The 18,385-nt window shown below is 40.4% G+C and overlaps 1 protein-coding gene across 1 annotated transcript; it reads left to right on the plus strand.

Annotated features, from left to right (window-relative positions):
• Positions 1-1,022: 1,022 nt before the first annotated feature.
• On the plus strand, positions 1,023-17,250 carry CHRNA9 (cholinergic receptor nicotinic alpha 9 subunit). The gene is made up of 5 exons (XM_037828920.1): positions 1,023-1,507; positions 1,804-1,949; positions 2,858-3,012; positions 9,816-10,348; positions 16,606-17,250. Exons 1-5 carry the CDS (start codon positions 1,444-1,446, stop codon positions 17,145-17,147), a joined length of 1,440 nt encoding a protein of 479 aa, XP_037684848.1. The 5' UTR covers positions 1,023-1,443; the 3' UTR covers positions 17,148-17,250.
• Positions 17,251-18,385: the final 1,135 nt, after the last annotated feature.

An 18,385-nucleotide genomic window follows, 5' to 3' on the forward strand; every position in this document is an offset into this window, starting at 1 on the left:
GATGGGCGAGTCAGACGAGAGGCATCAGGAAAATAATGTCTTCACAATCAACACAAGGACACAGACCATTAAGAAATACACTTAACTGATGACTTGAATATCTGTTCCACTTGTAGGAAATATTCCTGGAGAGGAGGAGGGTGACTCATCAGCCAGTTGTAATCCAATAAAATAGAGCTACCCAATTTCCTTTGCTCTGATTCCAGGCAGCCTCGTGATCATGATTTGGTTTTCCAAAGAGGTTTCCCTAGGCAAGAGAAGTGACAGGCATGAGTCCCCAGACTACTTGGCAATTGAGAATCATTATCCTTTTGTGGTGGCAAAATTAGTTCACATATGAGAAATGACTGTGAAATTATATAAGCAGTATTCGAATGCAAGGTGATATCATTCTTAGCAATATCATCATTGATTATGAATCATACTCATGCAGATTTGGTTAGCCTTTTGAGCCACTTTTTTTTTTAGAGCTGGTAAACCCTAGGATGGCTTCATAAATGTAGAAATTCTGCATCTCTAAAGCTGAACAGAGATGAAAATCACTAACATTTGCATACCCTCACAAATAATTAACAAAGTGTTTTCGTGTCCCAGTGTCTCTGGGAGAGAGGGAATATTATTTTACCCAATCTGTGGAGCAAAAAGGTTCAGGGAGATTAGGTAATTTGTGCAGATTCCCAGAGCTAGTAAGGATTGGGGCAGGTGTCAAACCCAGGTCTTTGACTACAAATCCAATTCACAGTGTTGCTTCTTCTTACAGGAGCAGATATTCTTCTTCTATCCAAAACACACACGCCTTCGTGCTTATGCTCACACAAAGATTTACTACCAAAGGTCCATGCCCAGTGGGACACCAGAAGTGATCAGAAGCCCAAAGGCAGAGAAGAAATCCAAATCCCAGTGTGATGTGGAGACAATGGAATTGCTTCTCTTTCCCTCTTCAGATGCTGCTAGAAGTGTACAGGGGCCTTTCTGGAGGGCTACCCCATAGCTGGGTCTGCTTAGCTTCCCTTAGTCCCCAGACTGGGCTGAATCTGCTTGCTGCAGTGGTAGCAAGTGCCCATTCTGTGTAGGTAGAGTCTCTGGGGTGTTTGGCACCCCAGCCTCCCCACCCCACCTCTCTTCTGCCAAAGGTCTTGTTGGATGCTCCTGCGGTGGAGTGGCAGAGACTCAACCGGGAGGGCTCTCCCAGAAATGCACTGCCTGACCTAAACCGACTGGGGACCCAGGACTCCAGGACTCTCAGCCACTGGAACCGCCAGTCTCGGGTTACGAGAGGGGGAGGGAGGCCCTTGGTCCTTTGTGCATCGCAAGCCTGAGCTCTCCATCTGTCGCAGTGAGACTCGCCAGAGTGGGGTCTTTGTGCCCAGAGGCTTCCCTCTCACAGGGGGAAGTGGAGGACAGCATTGCCTCCCTGGGACTTTATAGAGGCTCAGGGAAATAATGAAGTGGCCTCATTCCTGCATCTCCTTTTGTTGGATTTACTTTGCTGCCTCCAGACTGAGAGGTGAGAGGCTGGGGCATGTCACCATCTCAGCTCATTTGGGGTCATTTCTTTGGTAGGGGGTGAGAGGTGGGGCAGGAAAGGCAGAGCAAATAACCCAACTGCATGGAAGTAGCCATGTTTCTTACTGACTCGTGCTGATCTGGGTAGGGCATGCCAAAAAAACAACTCCTATTGATCCAAAGCTTGTCCCCAGCCGATGCTGGGTTGTCCCCAGTTTTAGAGCTCAGTCTGGTGTCCTTTGCCTTGAAATGCACACGACCCTCTGAGGGTTGATCCAGGTCCCTCTTTTTGAGCAGCTGTAGAAGCGGCAGATGGAAAATATGCTCAGAAGTTGTTTAATGACCTTTTTGAAGATTATTCCAGTGCTCTTCGTCCAGTGGAAGATACAGATAAAGTCCTGAATGTCACACTGCAGATTACACTTTCTCAGATAAAGGATATGGTGAGTAACAGATGGTGGTGGCTCTTTGGAACGGTGCTCAGCATGGAAACAACAGTGCTTTCCTGAGGGAATGTCTTAACTGGGAGTTTGACAGGGAATGAGAACAGACAGCTCCGTGTGCAAGATGGTGAGAGAAGGGACCACCATGGGAAGCCATCTATGAAATTAATTCCACTAAATGGTACCTTATCCTGGCCATTAACTGTAACCTTCTTGGATTATGACATTACATATCGTACATCAAGAAAGGAGGTGTTACATATTGTGTGATTCCTATGTGAAATGTTCAGAATAGGTAAATCCTTAGAGACAGAAAGGAAATTAGTTGTTGCCAGGGACTGGGGGAAGGGGGAGGAAGAAGTGGGGGTGAATGTTTAACGGGTATGGAGTTTCCTTTGGGGGTGGTGAAAATGTTCTGGAATTAGATGGTGGTGATTGTTGTACCATATTGTGAATGTATCAGAAGCCATTAAATTGTACACTTTAAAATTATTTAAATGGTGAATTTTATATTATGCAATTTACCTCAATTTATTAAGTGCATATGTATGTTTAATTTCACAAAGTTATGAAACGTCAAAGATTTTTCTTCTGGACATGATAGATACTTCCTGACTTTCTTATTCAAACATATCATTAGTTGATTAACTTTCAGAGAAATTTGAGCAATTGTCTATGCAAAGATCTGATGACAAACATTTTTCCACTTTACAGTTTAAATACTAAATCAAGCAGGAAAAAATGTGGCCTTGATAGGCAATCAAGAGATAGAATGAAAAAACTCTCACTTACTGAAAATAAATTAGGGCTTTTGAAATTCCTGTTGTGAAGAACAAGTTGTTCTAGAAATGGAGGGCATTTGGTTGAGGTGTGTACTGGACAGAGTGACATCTGGGTTTGTTGAACAGGATGAAAGAAACCAAATTCTGACTGCCTATTTATGGATCCGCCAAATCTGGCATGATGCATATCTTAAGTGGGATCGAGACCAGTATGATGGGCTGGACTCCATCAGGATCCCCAGCGACCTGGTGTGGCGGCCGGACATTGTCCTATATAACAAGTAAGTGCAAGTCAGAGCTGAGGTTTGCCAGCAATGAATTTCAATGTATTGATCTAACAGAATTTAAACATGACAAAAATAGAATGCTGAAAACTTGCATGAAGTACTGATCCATGTTCCTTGGCCCTCAAATAATGGTCATAAAATCTTAGACAATGAAGTAATGAGTCACAAAAGCTTAGAACTGGAAGGAGACCACCATGTCCAATTTACAGTCCCCCTTTTCAGATGAGACATTGGAGGTCCTCTGTCATCCAAGGACATGTATCAATAACAATGATACTAAAAAACAAAACAAAACATAGGACCGAACAACACAAACAGTAGTCTATTGTAAACAATGAACTAGAGTTAATAGTACCATATAAAAATGTTCTTTCATGAATTGTAATGTCCGTACCACACCAATGCAAGTTGTTAATAATAAGATGGTATATGGGAACCCTGTATTTTATGCATGATTTTTCTGTAAACCTACAACTTCTCAAAAAACAAAAACAACAACAACAATGATACTACTCAAACTAAACTAGAAATCAGAAGCTGGGCCATGGATTTGGGGTTTTGTGTGGGGTAGAGGAGGAGCTAGATTATAAGATCCCCAGTTGGCCTTTTCCTGGTCTCACAGCAAGGGGCCTTGCATAAATGGGTGGTCAAGTTTATGTGAGCTAATCAGTGTTTCTCAAACTGTAATGTTCATACAAATCACTCAGAGATCTGTTAAAATAAAGATTCTGGTTCGGTAGGTCTGGGCTGGGGCCTGAGATTCTGCATGACACAAGCTCCAGCTGATGTTGGTGCTGCTAGTCCACGGATCACGCTTTGAGAAGGAACTAGATCACCCTGGCACAAATCAAGCTCAGTTGCTCCACCTGTTGTTGAAGGGCCTCTCCCTCTTTTTATTCTGGAGCCCAAGTTTCAGAAAGTTCCTTTTGTGGTCCAAAGCAAGGTGAATGAGGGGCAGCTTAGGGGACACCCCTGATAGCTCAGCTTTCTAGTGGGCATGAGTCTCCTTTCAAGAAGGAACTCTGGTTGCTTCCTTCCTTCCTCGTCAGAGAGCTTGTCCAAGGGTCATGACCTCTTGAATCATTGCCCTGATCCTGCTGTCTGTCCCCACCCTGAGTGGCCAGAGGATTCTTCCACATTCCTTTGCAAGCAAGGAAGTGAAATTCAAGTGCTGTGCTCTATTACTTTAGTTCACCCTCCCTCCCCATGTGTGCTCTCTGTCTCTCTCACTTTCTCTCTCTCTGTTGCTCTCTCTCTCTCTCTCTCTTTCTTATTCACACAAACACACAGAACATGCAAGAAAATGAGCTGCTATTCATTCTCTCTCTCTCATACATAGGGTACAGGAAAGTAGTCTGAGAATACAGTTGACACAGATATCTCAGAGCATTCTATAAATGTTAACAATTCTCCTTGGAAAACAAGTGAAACTCTAGTCCTCTTCTCTCTCCTGCTTTGGTTGGCTGAGGCAGTCACCAGCTGTTTGCAAGCTTGCCTGACACCCTAAGTTAAGCCCACCCCAGTACCAACTTATCAGAGAAAGCCTACTGAGCTCACACAAGTCTACTCTGGTTTTGGTAAATTATGTTCCACTCTCTTTTCCTTTCTCCTAAGATTATTGACCTTAAGATGCTATGGGAGTTCTGTGCCCCATCCCTTTCTCACACACAGCCTTTTTACCATGCTGACTGGTCAGTTCTTTCCTGTTCCTCTTGATTAGTTCTTTAGTCTTCTCCTGCCCTCCTAACATGGGCAATTCTATCCTTGATCCTCTTTCTCCTTTGCCTTCTCCTTCTCAGTAACCTCAGAGTTTTACTGTCTAGAGGGAACTCTTTTGTGTAGCTATGGTTGCATGGCATTTGCATTCCTTTAACCAACTGAGATAAGGAGAGAGGAGAGTACTATAGGCTTAGGCAAAGGAGGTACCCAATCATAGATGTTTTTCTGACCTTGGTCTTTGGCTGAATTCTTGACCCTGCAGAATCTTCTAATCCCAGATATAGTATCACCACTTTTCAGAAGCTGGCACAGAATTTTGTAGGCCACAAAATGGGCTTCATAGGTGGTGGTGAGTCAGGAAAGGAAGATCAAGGTAGGATGCGATTAGGACGGTTTGGGCAGAAATATTCTTAGCCTCCAGACTCACCATGGTGCCTGAATCCATGGGGCTAGATTTGTTAGGCAAAGATCCAGATGGTGATGGGCCTGGAAGCCATCTCCTGTGAGGAGCATTTTAACTTGTTGGTGCTTAGTTTGGAAGAGAGAAGTCTATGTGGGAAGACTTTATGGTTGTCTTATGCAATTAGAGAACATAGAGGGTAGAGAAAAGGGAGAAAATTGATTCAGAGAATAAAACACAAGACGCTGAGTAGAAGTTAAAGGGAGGATAGTTCTACTCAACAAAAGAAAATGCCCTTAATAACTTGAGCATTGAATTGAACCAAGAGGTAGTAAGCTCTTTAGCAACACAGTAGTTCAAGTAAACTGGCTCTGTCAGGAAATCAGTAAAGAGATAAGTGAATTAGAACTCAAGGTTCTGTTGGGAGTGGTTAGCATTAGTATATGGTTAGTACAATGGTTAGTATAAGAAGCTGCAAGGATTCTTGGCATTTTTAGATTAAATAAAGTGTGGGCTATGTAAATTTCAAATGTCAGTTTTGGGCAAATTTTAAAGGTTAAATCTTAATTGGCATTTTTAATGGTTGGATTTTAGACCTAGTGAGGAATTGGGTGCCCTACTGCATTCAGAAGGATTTGTGCAGAATTTAGCTTTAAGGTTAGCTTAAGTAGCATAGATATTTGAAAGGATGGCAGGACTTTTAGAAATAAAGGAGGGGAAGGAGGAACAGATCTTGAGTTTGGTGTGGGACCTGTTCAGTTTGGGGGACCCAAGGAATAGCCACGTGGAGATGTCCAATAAGGGGATTGAAAGGCAAATCTTAAACCTGGAAGGAAGGTCAGGTATTTAGATGCCAAAATCCTTTTTAAGCCCTGATAGAACTACTCAAGGAAGAAAATAAAATGGCTGAGGATAAAGTTGGGAAACCTGTACATTTAAGAAATTTACAGAGAAGACTTGGAAGAAATGGTTAAAAAGGTAAGAAGAATAAATACAGAGTTGTGTCAAAGAAACCAAGAGAAAAAAGGAGGTCTAGGAACAATCCACAGTGTGAAATGCTTGGAAGAATTGAACAGCTTGAGGACTTAGAAGAAGTCTTTAGATTTGTCTGTTGGAAGTCACAAATGACATTTGAAAAAGCATGTTGGAAAGAAAACAAATTGCAACGAGATGAGAAACAAAAGTGAAATGGGGAGTTGAGAGCAGAACATATAAATTACTCTTGAGAGCAGTGTGCTGAAGGAGATGAGAGAGGTGGGAAATATTTGAGAGGAAAGGAAGTTGGTAGAATTGAGAAGAGGTTAGAAGAGCCACAGAAAACAAGAGGGACCAAGAGAGGATAAAATTCTGAAGGAGACCTGGGAGGAAAGGAAGTCACGACATAGGAAAGAAGTTAGCCTTGAAGATAAAGAGAAGAGCTTTCTTCAAGGTCTTGCCATATATATATATGTGTGAGCAACTCAGTTGTTTTTGCTATTATTCAATGATGTGTATACCCCCAGCTCACAGCAGTTGGCACTCTGCAAAGCAGCGCTGGTTTTAGGGTTAGCCTTCTAGTTTTGGTTAATATTATATTTCTTCCTCTTCTTTTCACCTGGTTCTTCCCTTTGTCAAAGTCATCATCCTCCTATTTGCCTTGTCCTGCCAAGTATAATACTGATCTTGGAACTAAATGCTCATGAAGAAGAGCCCAAATTGAAGATCTTCAAGAATTTTTGCTTTAGCATCCCTACTTAGCATTCCAAACTTGGGCATTTCAGGAGTACTAAAGTAATTAAAGAATAAGTCATCAGAAGTTGTTCTGTACACTGTTCTAGAAGTTCCATTTCCTTTGCTCTCCTGTTGCTTAACACATTTCCAACATTTCCAAGTGTCGTCCTTCCTCTTCTTCCAATGAGTTTGGCGCCCAATGCAGTCTGTCACTTATGACCCATGACAGAAGAAGGGATCAGGGTCATCTGGGTCTGACCTCATTATGTGCATTTTAGTCAATACCTCATTTGGGAAGTGTTCATTGGGTTCAAATAAAAATTCTACTGTGAAACTCAATAAGCTCACCAGCATCTGGGAACTAAAATCAGACACATGAAAGATGGAGACCTTGGAGATGCACAAAGGAAGGGATCACGGGACCGAGCAAACAAAATCTAGGCTGAGATTCAGGTACTCCCTGGTGACTGAAAACACTGGCTGACTCTCCCTGTGTTCTCCTTCACCAGCCCACTCTTCCCCGATTCCTGGGAATGGGCTTCTTACTGTCCCTGCTGGGAAAAGCATGTATGCTCAAGTGCAAAATGACCAAGGGCAGCTCAGTCTTTGATCAGACAGGGAAAAGTGGAGGGGCTGCCTGGAAGGCATTGAGTGGCCAAGGAAAGAGGAGATAAAAGGAAAACAATTTAAATATTTTATCAGGGTCATATTGTTGAACCTTGCCTTTCCCAACCTCTGCTTTTTATTTTGTCCCTGTAATTTTTTCATATTTTATTTGAGAATGTAGACCCAGTTAGAAACAATGGGAAGGAAAATAGAAGAAACTAACATGTATTGGACATTTACTATGTGTCAGGCACTGAGTTGGGGCTCTACATAGTATGGTAGACAGAATAATAGTGCCCCAGAGATGTCCATGCCCTCATCCCCCAAACCTGTGACTATGTTACCTTGCCGCAGCAAAGGGACTTTCCAGATGTGGTTAAATTAAGGACCATGAGATGGGGAGATTACCCTGGATTATCTTGGTCAACCCAATGTAATCATAAGGATGCTTACAAGAGGGAGGCAGGAGGTTCAGAGTCAGAGCAGAGGATGCAAAGAAGGAAGCAGAAATTGGATTGATGCAAGGAAGGGGCCAGTAGCCCAGGAATGCAGGTAGTCTCCAGAAACTGGAAAAGGCAAGGAAACTGATTCTTCCCTAGAGCCTCTGAGGGAACTTAGCCCTGCTGACAGCTTGATTTTAGGATTTCTGAACTCTAGAACTCTAAGATGATGTTGTTTAAAGATATTAAGGTTGTGGTAATTTGTTACAGCAGCAATAGGAAACTAATTCACATAGTTATTTACTTAATGCAAAATTTAAAAAAATCTTAAGGTGACTATTAAAATCCTTACATTTTACACAGAAATGTAACTTGTTTATGATCACACAGCCTGAGCCAGTGTTTGAACCTAGGTCTCTCCATGAATCTTCTATGATTCCATGCCACTTTCTAAAGGAGAATGAGCCTTATTTATTCAGTCAACCCAATTACCTACCTACCTATCTTTCTTTGTTAAATCATTTTCTGTGCAAGACATATTGCAGTGTGTTGAGGAGTTAATGAGGATTTAAGGCTTTGTCTCTGACTCAAGGAACAATCTAATAAGAACTGCATGTAAATAACTATAATACAAGGTAAAAAAGGTAAGTCCCTTGAAACATAGAAATAAGGGGCCGTGGTTCTTCAAAGACGGAGAGATTTTGTCCCCCTAGAGAGACTGGGATGACTTTGCAGAGAAGGTGGCATTTGAACTGGGTCTTGAAGGATGGATTAGATTTGTACATGAAGAATAAGGGGGGCATCGTAGGTAGAAGAAAGTGTTTGAATACAAAAAGACAGGAACTCACAGGGTCTGCTGAGGTTTTAGTCATGATTGATGGAGTGTGAGTGAAGGAGACTAGTGGGAGACATCAGGTTAGAAAGTGGGACTAGAGTGGATAATGGAACATCTAAATGAATGAAGGAGGTTTGGAACTATTTGGTGGGCCTTAGGAAACCATCAGAATTTTTGAGCTGTCAAGTGATGTGATCAGAGAAACTAGAAAGATAAAACAATATTGTTGATTGAATAGTGATTAAATAAGTAGGTTGAATGAAGTGATTAAATAGTAATATCTTTAAACCACTCCCGAGTAGTGGGGCTGATATTTTCAGTCAGTAGACCCTCTTGCCCTCTGGATTCTGGTTGGGTTTGGCCAATGGGGATCCCCAACAGGCAATATTAGGGTGACTCTGTTCCAATTCTTTTGGGGTTTTGGGTCACTCTTCTTAAAATTTAAACTCCAGAGAAGCAGAATCAGTTGGGTCCGGCTAACATCACACAGCCAGCCCCTGGTCAAAGGAGTGTGGGGCACCTCGAACAACAGTTCTGCCACCTTGTTGGTGGGGAAAAAGTACTTCCTTAAAAGAAAATTGAAATTCTGTAACCAAAAAGAGGAGGCATGGATGCTGATAAAGCAAAAAGATGGTATAATAGAATAAGTGATTATCTCTAAAAATATCAGTGATTGAATTTTTTTCTCTGTGTTTTCCAAATGTTCTACAATACACATGTACAATACTTACAACAGCAACAAAAAGCTATTTTAACATTCTGGTGTCCCAAAGGTAACAAAATCAGGTAAGAGTTCAAAGCAGAGTTTGGCCTTCACAGGCTGATTCTTTTTTTTTTTTTTTTTTTTTTTAAAGCAGAGATGCTTTAAAGCAAGAATCCAGGAGAATTTGGGCCCTGACTAGTTGCAGGAGATGGAGGAGAAGAGTGAATTAGAGTTGAGTACAAGCTTTTAAGCCAGGGTGATAGGGAAAATGGTGACCCATTGGTAAAGATGCTGAAGTGATAAGCACGGGACAGTGAGCAGTCTGGGATCAGGAGTATGGTGAGTTCTAGAAAGCAGTTTTCATTTTCTCTGTCTGGCCTCCAGGGCTGACGATGAATCTTCAGAGCCCGTGAACACCAATGTGGTCCTGCGGTACGATGGGCTGATCACCTGGGATGCACCAGCCATCACCAAGAGCTCCTGCGTGGTGGACGTCACCTACTTTCCCTTTGATAACCAGCAGTGCAACCTGACCTTTGGTTCCTGGACCTACAATGGCAATCAGGTGGACATATTCAATGCCCTGGATAGTGGAGACCTCTCTGACTTTATTGAAGACGTGGAGTGGGAGGTCCACGGCATGCCTGCTGTGAAGAATGTGATCGCCTATGGCTGCTGCTCTGAGCCTTACCCAGATGTGACATTCACTCTCCTCCTGAAGAGGAGGTCTTCTTTCTATATTGTCAACCTCCTCATCCCATGCGTGCTCATATCTTTTCTGGCCCCCTTGAGTTTTTACCTCCCAGCTGCCTCTGGGGAAAAGGTCTCCCTGGGAGTGACGATCCTGTTGGCCATGACTGTATTTCAGCTCATGGTGGCAGAAATCATGCCAGCCTCAGAAAATGTCCCACTGATAGGTGAGTTCAAGTGTCTAACACTTTGAGCCCAGCTTTGTCGCGACTGGGGCTATGTATGTGCCTTTAAACTCGTAACAACCGGGCTGACTTCCGATTTAACACCGACAGTCACATAATTCATTTGGTGACTGCAGTTGGCATCTTTGAATATGGATATGGCTTGTTGGAAACAAAGCTGGCCTTATGGTTTCTGGATTTACACAAATGAGCAATGAGAGGCACTAGGTTTAGAACAGTGGTTCTTAAAGTGTGGTTCCTGGATCCATAGAATCAACACCACCTGGGAACTTTTGGAAATGCAAATTCTCAGGCCCCAACCTAAACCTACTGAATTCGAAACTCTGGAGATGAGGTTTGGCAATCTGTTTTAACAAGCCCTCCTGGTGATTCTGGTATGCCTTCTGTTGCATCTAGAGGTTAAGGACTCTGATTTTGAAGTAAAAGTAACCTGCATTTGAACTCTGACTTTACCACACACCTCCTTGATTAATCTCAGGGAAGTTACTTGATTGCTTAGTCTTTAACTGCAAAATTTGCCTAATTGCCAACTCATTTTATCATGGCTTAGCACAAAACCTGGCAGAAGATGAACACCAAGTAAATAGCAACTGTTATTATTTTCTTACGTTACAAGAGTTTTCTTCTGGGAACAGCAGCAAACATGATAAAAAAGATGAGCTGGATTTTAAAGCCTGACATCTACCATTGACAGAATAATCCTCAAACTTTACTGGGCATAATAACTGTTGAGAGAGCTTGTTAAAATGCAGATTTCCACATTCAAGGAGTTTGAGTTAGCAATCTTGGGCAAGATCTGGGAATCTGAGTTTTAAAGTAGCACCTGAGGTGATTCTAAAACAGACCACATGTTCAAAAATCTGAGATAATGAAATGTTCCTCCAAGGGTTGGAGTGTCAAAGAAGCTACCACCCCCGTCTGCCCTCTCCTTTACCTGTCTTGTTCTGACAGCCCTCCTTTAACACCAACTCCCTGCTGCCAAAGACACCCCTCCGATCCAGCCCTTCAATCTCAACACCTTGCTGTTGTAACAGATGCGAGCCAGAATCAGAAACATGTAAGCAACGAGGAAAAAGGTCAGAATACCAAGGGTTTTAGTTTTCCAGGCTGCTCAAGCAAACACCATGAAATGTGTTGGGTTAAATAATGGGAATTTATTTGCTCCTGGTTTGAGGCTTGGAAAAAGTCTGAATCAAGATGTCAAGATGATACTTTCTCCCCCAAGGCTGGCGTTGTGGGGCTGGCTGCTGGTGATCCTTGGTCTTTAGGCAGTCTCCTGGTCTCTCACTTCTCTTCCAGTTTCCACTGATGTTCAGCTTCTTGCTTCCTGTGGCTTTCTCTGCCTATTCCTGTATTTCATTCCACTTTTAAAGGATTCCAATAATAGGATTAAGAGCTATCTTGATTGAGATGGGTCCCACCTTAATTGAAGGAGTCTCATCAAAAGGTCCTACTTACAATGGATTCACATCTACAAGAATGGATTAGATTTAAAAACATGTCTTTCTGGGGTACATACAGCTCCAAGCCACCACACCAAGAGACTGAGAGAGCAACATCAAAGGGATATTCTACTTCCCTTTTACTCTCTGCTGAATCCAGTAATTTTACCAAATATTTAGATGTTACTACACTGGTTTCTCTGAAGATTTCTTCCTTTTTATGTCTTTCCAAGCAACACATACACACACACAGACACACACACACACACTCACCCCTCTTTGAGAAACAGATGCAGAAGGTTACTTTCCTCACACACAAAAAATGTGTTTTGGCATTTTTATTACCTTGCCTGAGGCAGAAACGATTGGCAGTGATGACATCAAATCATAACCCTGCTTGAGGCAGGATCAGTTGGCAGGTCCCTCTCTCTTGTTTAGCAGCAACATTAAGCAGCAAGCTGGTGAATTTCTGAACAGAGATGTCTCACAGGGATTTTGCAAGCATTGCTTGTTCTGCTTGTGTGATAATATGAAAATTAGCTTTTAAAGGAGGGTGCACACTGATCTTGAGAATAATAGCAAGCATAATTTGTTATTTGCATCTATTTCCCTAGGGAAGGGGAACATTGTTAAATGCAGGTGAATGTTAAAACCTGTAAAGGGCAATTTCATTCATTCTTCTATTTATTCATTCATTCATTCATCCAAAAAATATTTATTGAGCATCTACTTCATACCAGACACTGTTCTAGGCCTTGCGGAAATTGCAGTGAACACATTCGTCCAAGAATCTCAGGAACCACAACTTCTGAGACTTTGGCTCTCATTCCCTGATGTCACCACGATCTACCCAGACTTCCTTACCCTAGGTAGCCTGCTCCTCTCTACTGATCCCCTCATTCCTGCCCTTTCACTTTGACCCTGAACCCTTCTGAAGCCACACTCCTCTCTATTCAATCACCCAAGCTTCTGATGAGTGACACTGCCATTTGCACACCAATTTCCTGAAAGTTCTTGCAGGAGGCATTCTTTACCAAGTCCCCACCCCTAAATTTAGCCCCAAGTCTTAAGTCCCTAATATATTTTGAAAGAGATCTACTTTATTGAAGAACATCTTTAATTATGTACAAATTCAGTTAGAAGAGCTAGAATAAAGAGTAGCACAAAACTCAGGGATAAATTACCCTGCATGCTATCTTTCTTAGAATACATCTAGAATAGAAAAATAAGTTTAAAATGGACATCAAGGGTAACTTTGAAAGGGAAAAGGAGTATAAGCTTGAAGATTAACAGGCCACCTATGAGATCACACAATAATTTTTAAAATTTAGTTCAAAGTGTATTAGAAATAAAAGTAGTATATATAAATGGTATAAAAAGTCAAATAGTATTACAAGACTTATAATGGAAAAAAAAAATCACAGTCCCTGGTTCCACCTCTCTCCACCTCTGGGTCTCAATTCCCAGAGACAAGCACTTTAAAGTCATTTCTTTTGGTTCTCACCTTCATATTTCTGAATAATATTCTTATGTTGGTATTTCTCAATTTTTAAAAATTTAGACATTATCTATTGACTTTCTCTATGGAAAAGGAGGCTTTTCTTTTCTTACTTGGTCCCTGCCAACTTCTGTACTATTTAGATCATAGATCATAGAACTCCCTTCTGTTGTGGTTTAAACATGATAGAACTCTGTACTCTCTGAAGTTAAAGAAGTGGACCAGGGCTTGTACAGCATCTGCATTATCATCATGAGCCAGGCTCTTTCCAGCTTTCCTTTCCACCATTCAGGGTATGGTTCTCATCCTCAGGGTCTAAGAAGACTGCTGGAGCTCCAGCCACTGCATCTGTTTTCCAAACAGTGGAATAGAGAACAAGAGAAAGAAGACAACACCCCTTTCTTTTAAGGAGCTATCTTAGATGTGTCACATCATTTTCACTTATAGTCCATTGGCCATACCAGGCTGCAAGGGAGGCTGGGAAATGTAGCTTTCTATCTGGAAGTAGTTGGCCCTGCCACAAATCAGAGTTCTATTTCTAAAAGGAAAGGGAGGATGAATCATGGAATAAGTAAGCAGCAGTTGCTGTTCATCCCCGTTCAAGTTTTTCAATTTAATTATGTTGCAATTTTTGGTTAAGGCGTGACTTTGTTTTTTTCGTTTGCTTAGTTTTATGTGCACCTACTACCGTATCTTCTAAATAGTACAACTTTCTGCTTTGCTTTATGGTGCCTCCTTCATCATATATCAAATTGCCATTTGCATATATATATATGTATGTGTGTGTATATATATACATATATCCACTTTTGAGCTCACTGTTCAGTTCCACTGGTCTATTTGTCTGTTCTTATTATTTTTGATATTATTGTTTTGTAGATTTATCTGTATCTCATAAGCTAATTCCTTCCTCTTCATTCTTTTCCTCAAAATTGATCTAGCTATGTATGGGCATAAATCTTCTATATTAATCTTGAGTCAGTTTTTCTAATTCCTTAAAAGAAAATTCCAAGGAGATTTTAATTGAGATTGCATTGTAATTATAGATTGATTTGGAGGGAATTAATAAGCTTTATTACAATAAATTTTTCCATCTGTGAACATGATATATCTCTCCATTAATTTAATTATTCTTCTTTTCTTAATAACCTTTTTAAGAAAGGTTATTCGTTATTCCTAATGTAAAGAAATGCTATAGATTTCTATAAATTGATCTTATATCTAGTACCTTGACAAAATCTCTTGTTAGTTCGAATGGTTTGTTGATTCTATTGGATTTTCTATGTAGAGAAGTACAATATCTGAAAAGCATGACAATTATATCTCCACCCTTCCAATGTTACTGTTTCTTTGATCCTGTAACATTAGCCTGGACCTCCAGGATTGTTTTAGGGAATAGTGCATATGAAATATGTTCCTGATCTTACAGAAGCATGGCTAAAATTTCTGGATTAAGTGTAGCATTTGATGTAGATTTCTGACCCATGGATTTTTTCATATTAAGAAAGTCATCTATTTATAGTGTTCTCAGAGTTTTTAACATTTAATAAGTGGGTGGTAAACATTCTCAAATGCTTTTTCTTTATCTAAGATAATTATGTTTTATTTATTTATCTAAAGAGATAACTGTTATCTCAATAATGTAGTGAATTTCATGGAAAGATTATCAGATGTTGAACTGCTTTGCATCCCTGGGCCAAACCATCCTTTGTCATGATAAATTATCACTTTAATATACTGTTGGATTCAGTTAGATTCTGTTAGCTAATTATTTTTATAGGATTTTCGCAAAGAAGTCTATAAGTGAAGTGGGCCCCCAAATTGCCTTTCCTGCCAGTTCTGGAATCAGGGTTAACTTGAGTTGCTTTTTTTGTGTTGAGCTGCTATTCCTCTCTTTCTATTTCTGGAAGAACTTGCATAAGATTTGAATTATCTGTTCCTTGAATGTTTGGTAATACTTATTTTTTCATCCTTTTGGGCCTAGAGCTTTTTTGTGGGGAAGAGAAGGAGTAGCTGATTGATTTCCTTTTCTATTCAAGTGTTCCTTCATTAATTTTTGACTTCATATTTTCCCAGAAATTTGTCTGTTTCATCTAGGTTATCAAATATATTCCTATATGGCTATTTTATAAAATTATTTTATCATTTTCTAAATTTCTGTTCTGTTATTATTTCCTCTTTTGTATCTTCTCTATTTCTCTCTCTTTTTACCTTGAGCAATTCTTATTAAAGTTTTGTTTTATTACTCTTTCTAATAACATGTTTTTGTTTTTGTTCATCTTCTCAAGTATTTGTTCTATATGGACTTGTGCCCTTATTTTTATTGTTTACTTCTTTTATTTTCCTTTTTCATGAACATTTGCTTTATGCAATCACATTTTAAATAAAGACTCTTAGTGACACCATGCCTCCTTTCTTACCCAATAGCAATGGGCTTCCATCTTAATCAAGTCTGAAGATAATTCTGAGAACTGGTCAAGTTCATTAATTGTTTTTTGAGAGAAGAAAAGTTTTTCACATCATGATCCCAGCAAACATTTACAAACCTTTTAACTTTGGGCCAGGGGTAGTGCTGAGAACTTGATATGCATGTTCTCAATTAAGTCTCACCACATTGCTATGAGTTAGATACTATTATTATACCCACTTTACAGAGAAGGAAGCTGAGGCTTAATTGTGTTACCTAACTTGCTCCAGGTCACATGTCTAATAAATGAAAGAGATAGGATTTGAACCCAGGAAGTTTGATTCAAAAGTCTATACTAGTAACCACTAGGGTATACTGCTTCCTTAGAAAAGGTGTTTCTTTATAAGCCAAACATGATGTTTTAGTTTGTCAGGCTGCTATGACAAATACCACACAATGGGTTGGCTTAACAACACAAATTTTTTGTCTCACGATTTGGAAGGCTAGAATTCCCAAATCAAGGCATCAGCAAGGCCATGCTTTCTTCCCAAAGTTGGTAGCATTCTGGTGCTGGCTTGCTGCAATCCTTGTGGCTCTCTGGCTTGCTTTTCCGTTTCTTGGCACATGGCAATCTCTCTCTTTCTTGTGTCTATTCTTCTAGTTTCTGCTGATTTCCAGCCCATCTCTTTCCTGTGACTTTCTCTGACTTTTCTTTTTAAAGCCCTGATTCAGTTGGGCCATACCTAAATAGGATCTATTCACAAATGACCACAGGAATGGGGATTAAGATTAAAAACATCTTTGTTGGCGTACATAATTCAGCCTGCCACACATGAAGACACTCTTTAAACTAACTTAACTGTCATTGTTCTTGCTGTTGTTTTAATTCCAGGAAAATACTACATAGCCACGATGGCCTTGATCACAGCCTCCACGGCCTTGACCATCATGGTGATGAACATCCACTTCTGTGGGGCTGAGGCCCGGCCAGTGCCACACTGGGCCAGGGTGGTCATCCTGAAATACATGTCCAGGGCCTTGTTTGTCTATGACGTGGGTGAGAGCTGCCTGAGCCTGCGCCACGGCCGGGAGCGGGACCACCTAACAAAGGTTTATGATCAACCTCCAGAGCCGAATCTGAAAGCAGCCAGGAACCAGGACCTTTCCAGAAAGAAGGAAATGAACAGACTCCTAAAGAATGACTTGGGGTGCCAGAGAGAGAACCCTCAGGATGCTGACAGTTACTGTGCACGGTACCAATCGCTGACAAGGAATATTGAGTACATCGCCAAGTGCCTCGAGGACCACAAGGCCACCCATTCCAAAGGCAGTGAGTGGAAGAAGGTTGCAAAAGTCATAGACCGATTCTTCATGTGGATATTTTTCATCATGGTGTTTGTGATGACTATTTTGATAATAGCAAGAGCAAATTAGTGGGCATTTTTGTTATGTGGGGATAAATTATTAAAATTCTCTGTGATCTACCCCAATATTCTTCCAAGTCAGAGTTTCATCCAGATATAATGGAAGGATTACAGTGTCTGTATTTATAACTTTTAACTTCAAATCAATAATGTAGCTACCTGTTAGTTTAAATTAAGCAGCAGATTCACAATTTCTAGGAGATGAAATAAGATGGAGGATATAGGTGAGGACCCATTTTATAGCCTGAGGGATGGGTGGCTGGCCTCCAAATTACCATTCATTCTCCTCATTAACAGTGCAGCTCATAAAGTACACCACATTACTGTTTAAAATTTAAAACAAAAACAAAACAAAACAACTAATTTCATCTTTAGTCCTTATTAAAATATGCCTCAATGTATGAGGTTGGTCATGTGTACCTTAAGTCATGTGATTTAAGTCTCAATGTTACCTTTCCCTGACATGGTACATTTCAAGCCAGATTTCAAATGGTGGAATGACAGGTTTTGTCCCACATAAAGGAAGTCAAAGGGTCAGCAATTTAATGGAGAAGAGTGCTTTCTAGGTCATGATGATGTCATATAGGCTGGTTGTTTTACAGAAACCCTAAAGATGAGATTGTTCCTGCATTTAGTCTTCGATTAAAATAAGATCATCAGCTAACTGGGATCAATGAATTCAATTGTCCATCAAACATTTACTGAGTTTCTCCTACATATAAAAAAGCAGTACAGCTACACAATTTATATTTGCATTGTGTGTAACAGCATATCTTATGCACATGCCTGATTACCTTTTTATGCAATTTTATTGAGATATATTCACATACCATACAATCCTCCGAAGTGTACAATCAGTTGTTCACAGTATCGTCATATAGTTGTGCATTCATCACCACAATCAATTTTTGAACATTTTCATTAATTAAAAAAAATAATAAAAATAAAAATTAAAGTAAAAAAAGAGCACCCAATGTAAATCTCTCTGGCAACACAGGATATGACTCCCAGGGATGAATCTGAACCCAGCATTGTGGAATTGAGAACATCTTCTTGACCAAAAAGGGGATGCGAAATGAAACAAAATAAAGCTTCAGTGGCTGAGAGATTTCAAATGGAGTCTAGAGGTCACACTGGTGGACGTTCTTACAAACTATATAGATAACACTTTTTAGGTTTTAATATACTGGAATAGCTAGAAGTAAATACCTGAAACTACTAAACTCCAACCCAGTAGCCTTGACTCTT

Source organism: Choloepus didactylus, chromosome 3 (genome assembly GCF_015220235.1).
Source record: "Choloepus didactylus isolate mChoDid1 chromosome 3, mChoDid1.pri, whole genome shotgun sequence".
Classification (NCBI taxonomy): Eukaryota; Metazoa; Chordata; class Mammalia; order Pilosa; family Megalonychidae; genus Choloepus; species Choloepus didactylus.

Coding starts and splice junctions, on each gene's coding strand:
- CHRNA9 (XM_037828920.1), top strand. CDS start 1,444: ATGAAGTGGCCTCATTCCTGCATCTCCTTTTGTTGGATTTACTTTGCT. Junction 1,508..1,803: donor TGCTGCCTCCAGACTGAGAG/GTGAGAGGCTGG, acceptor CTTTTTGAGCAG/CTGTAGAAGCGGCAGATGGA. Junction 3,013..9,815: donor GACATTGTCCTATATAACAA/GTAAGTGCAAGT, acceptor TCTGGCCTCCAG/GGCTGACGATGAATCTTCAG.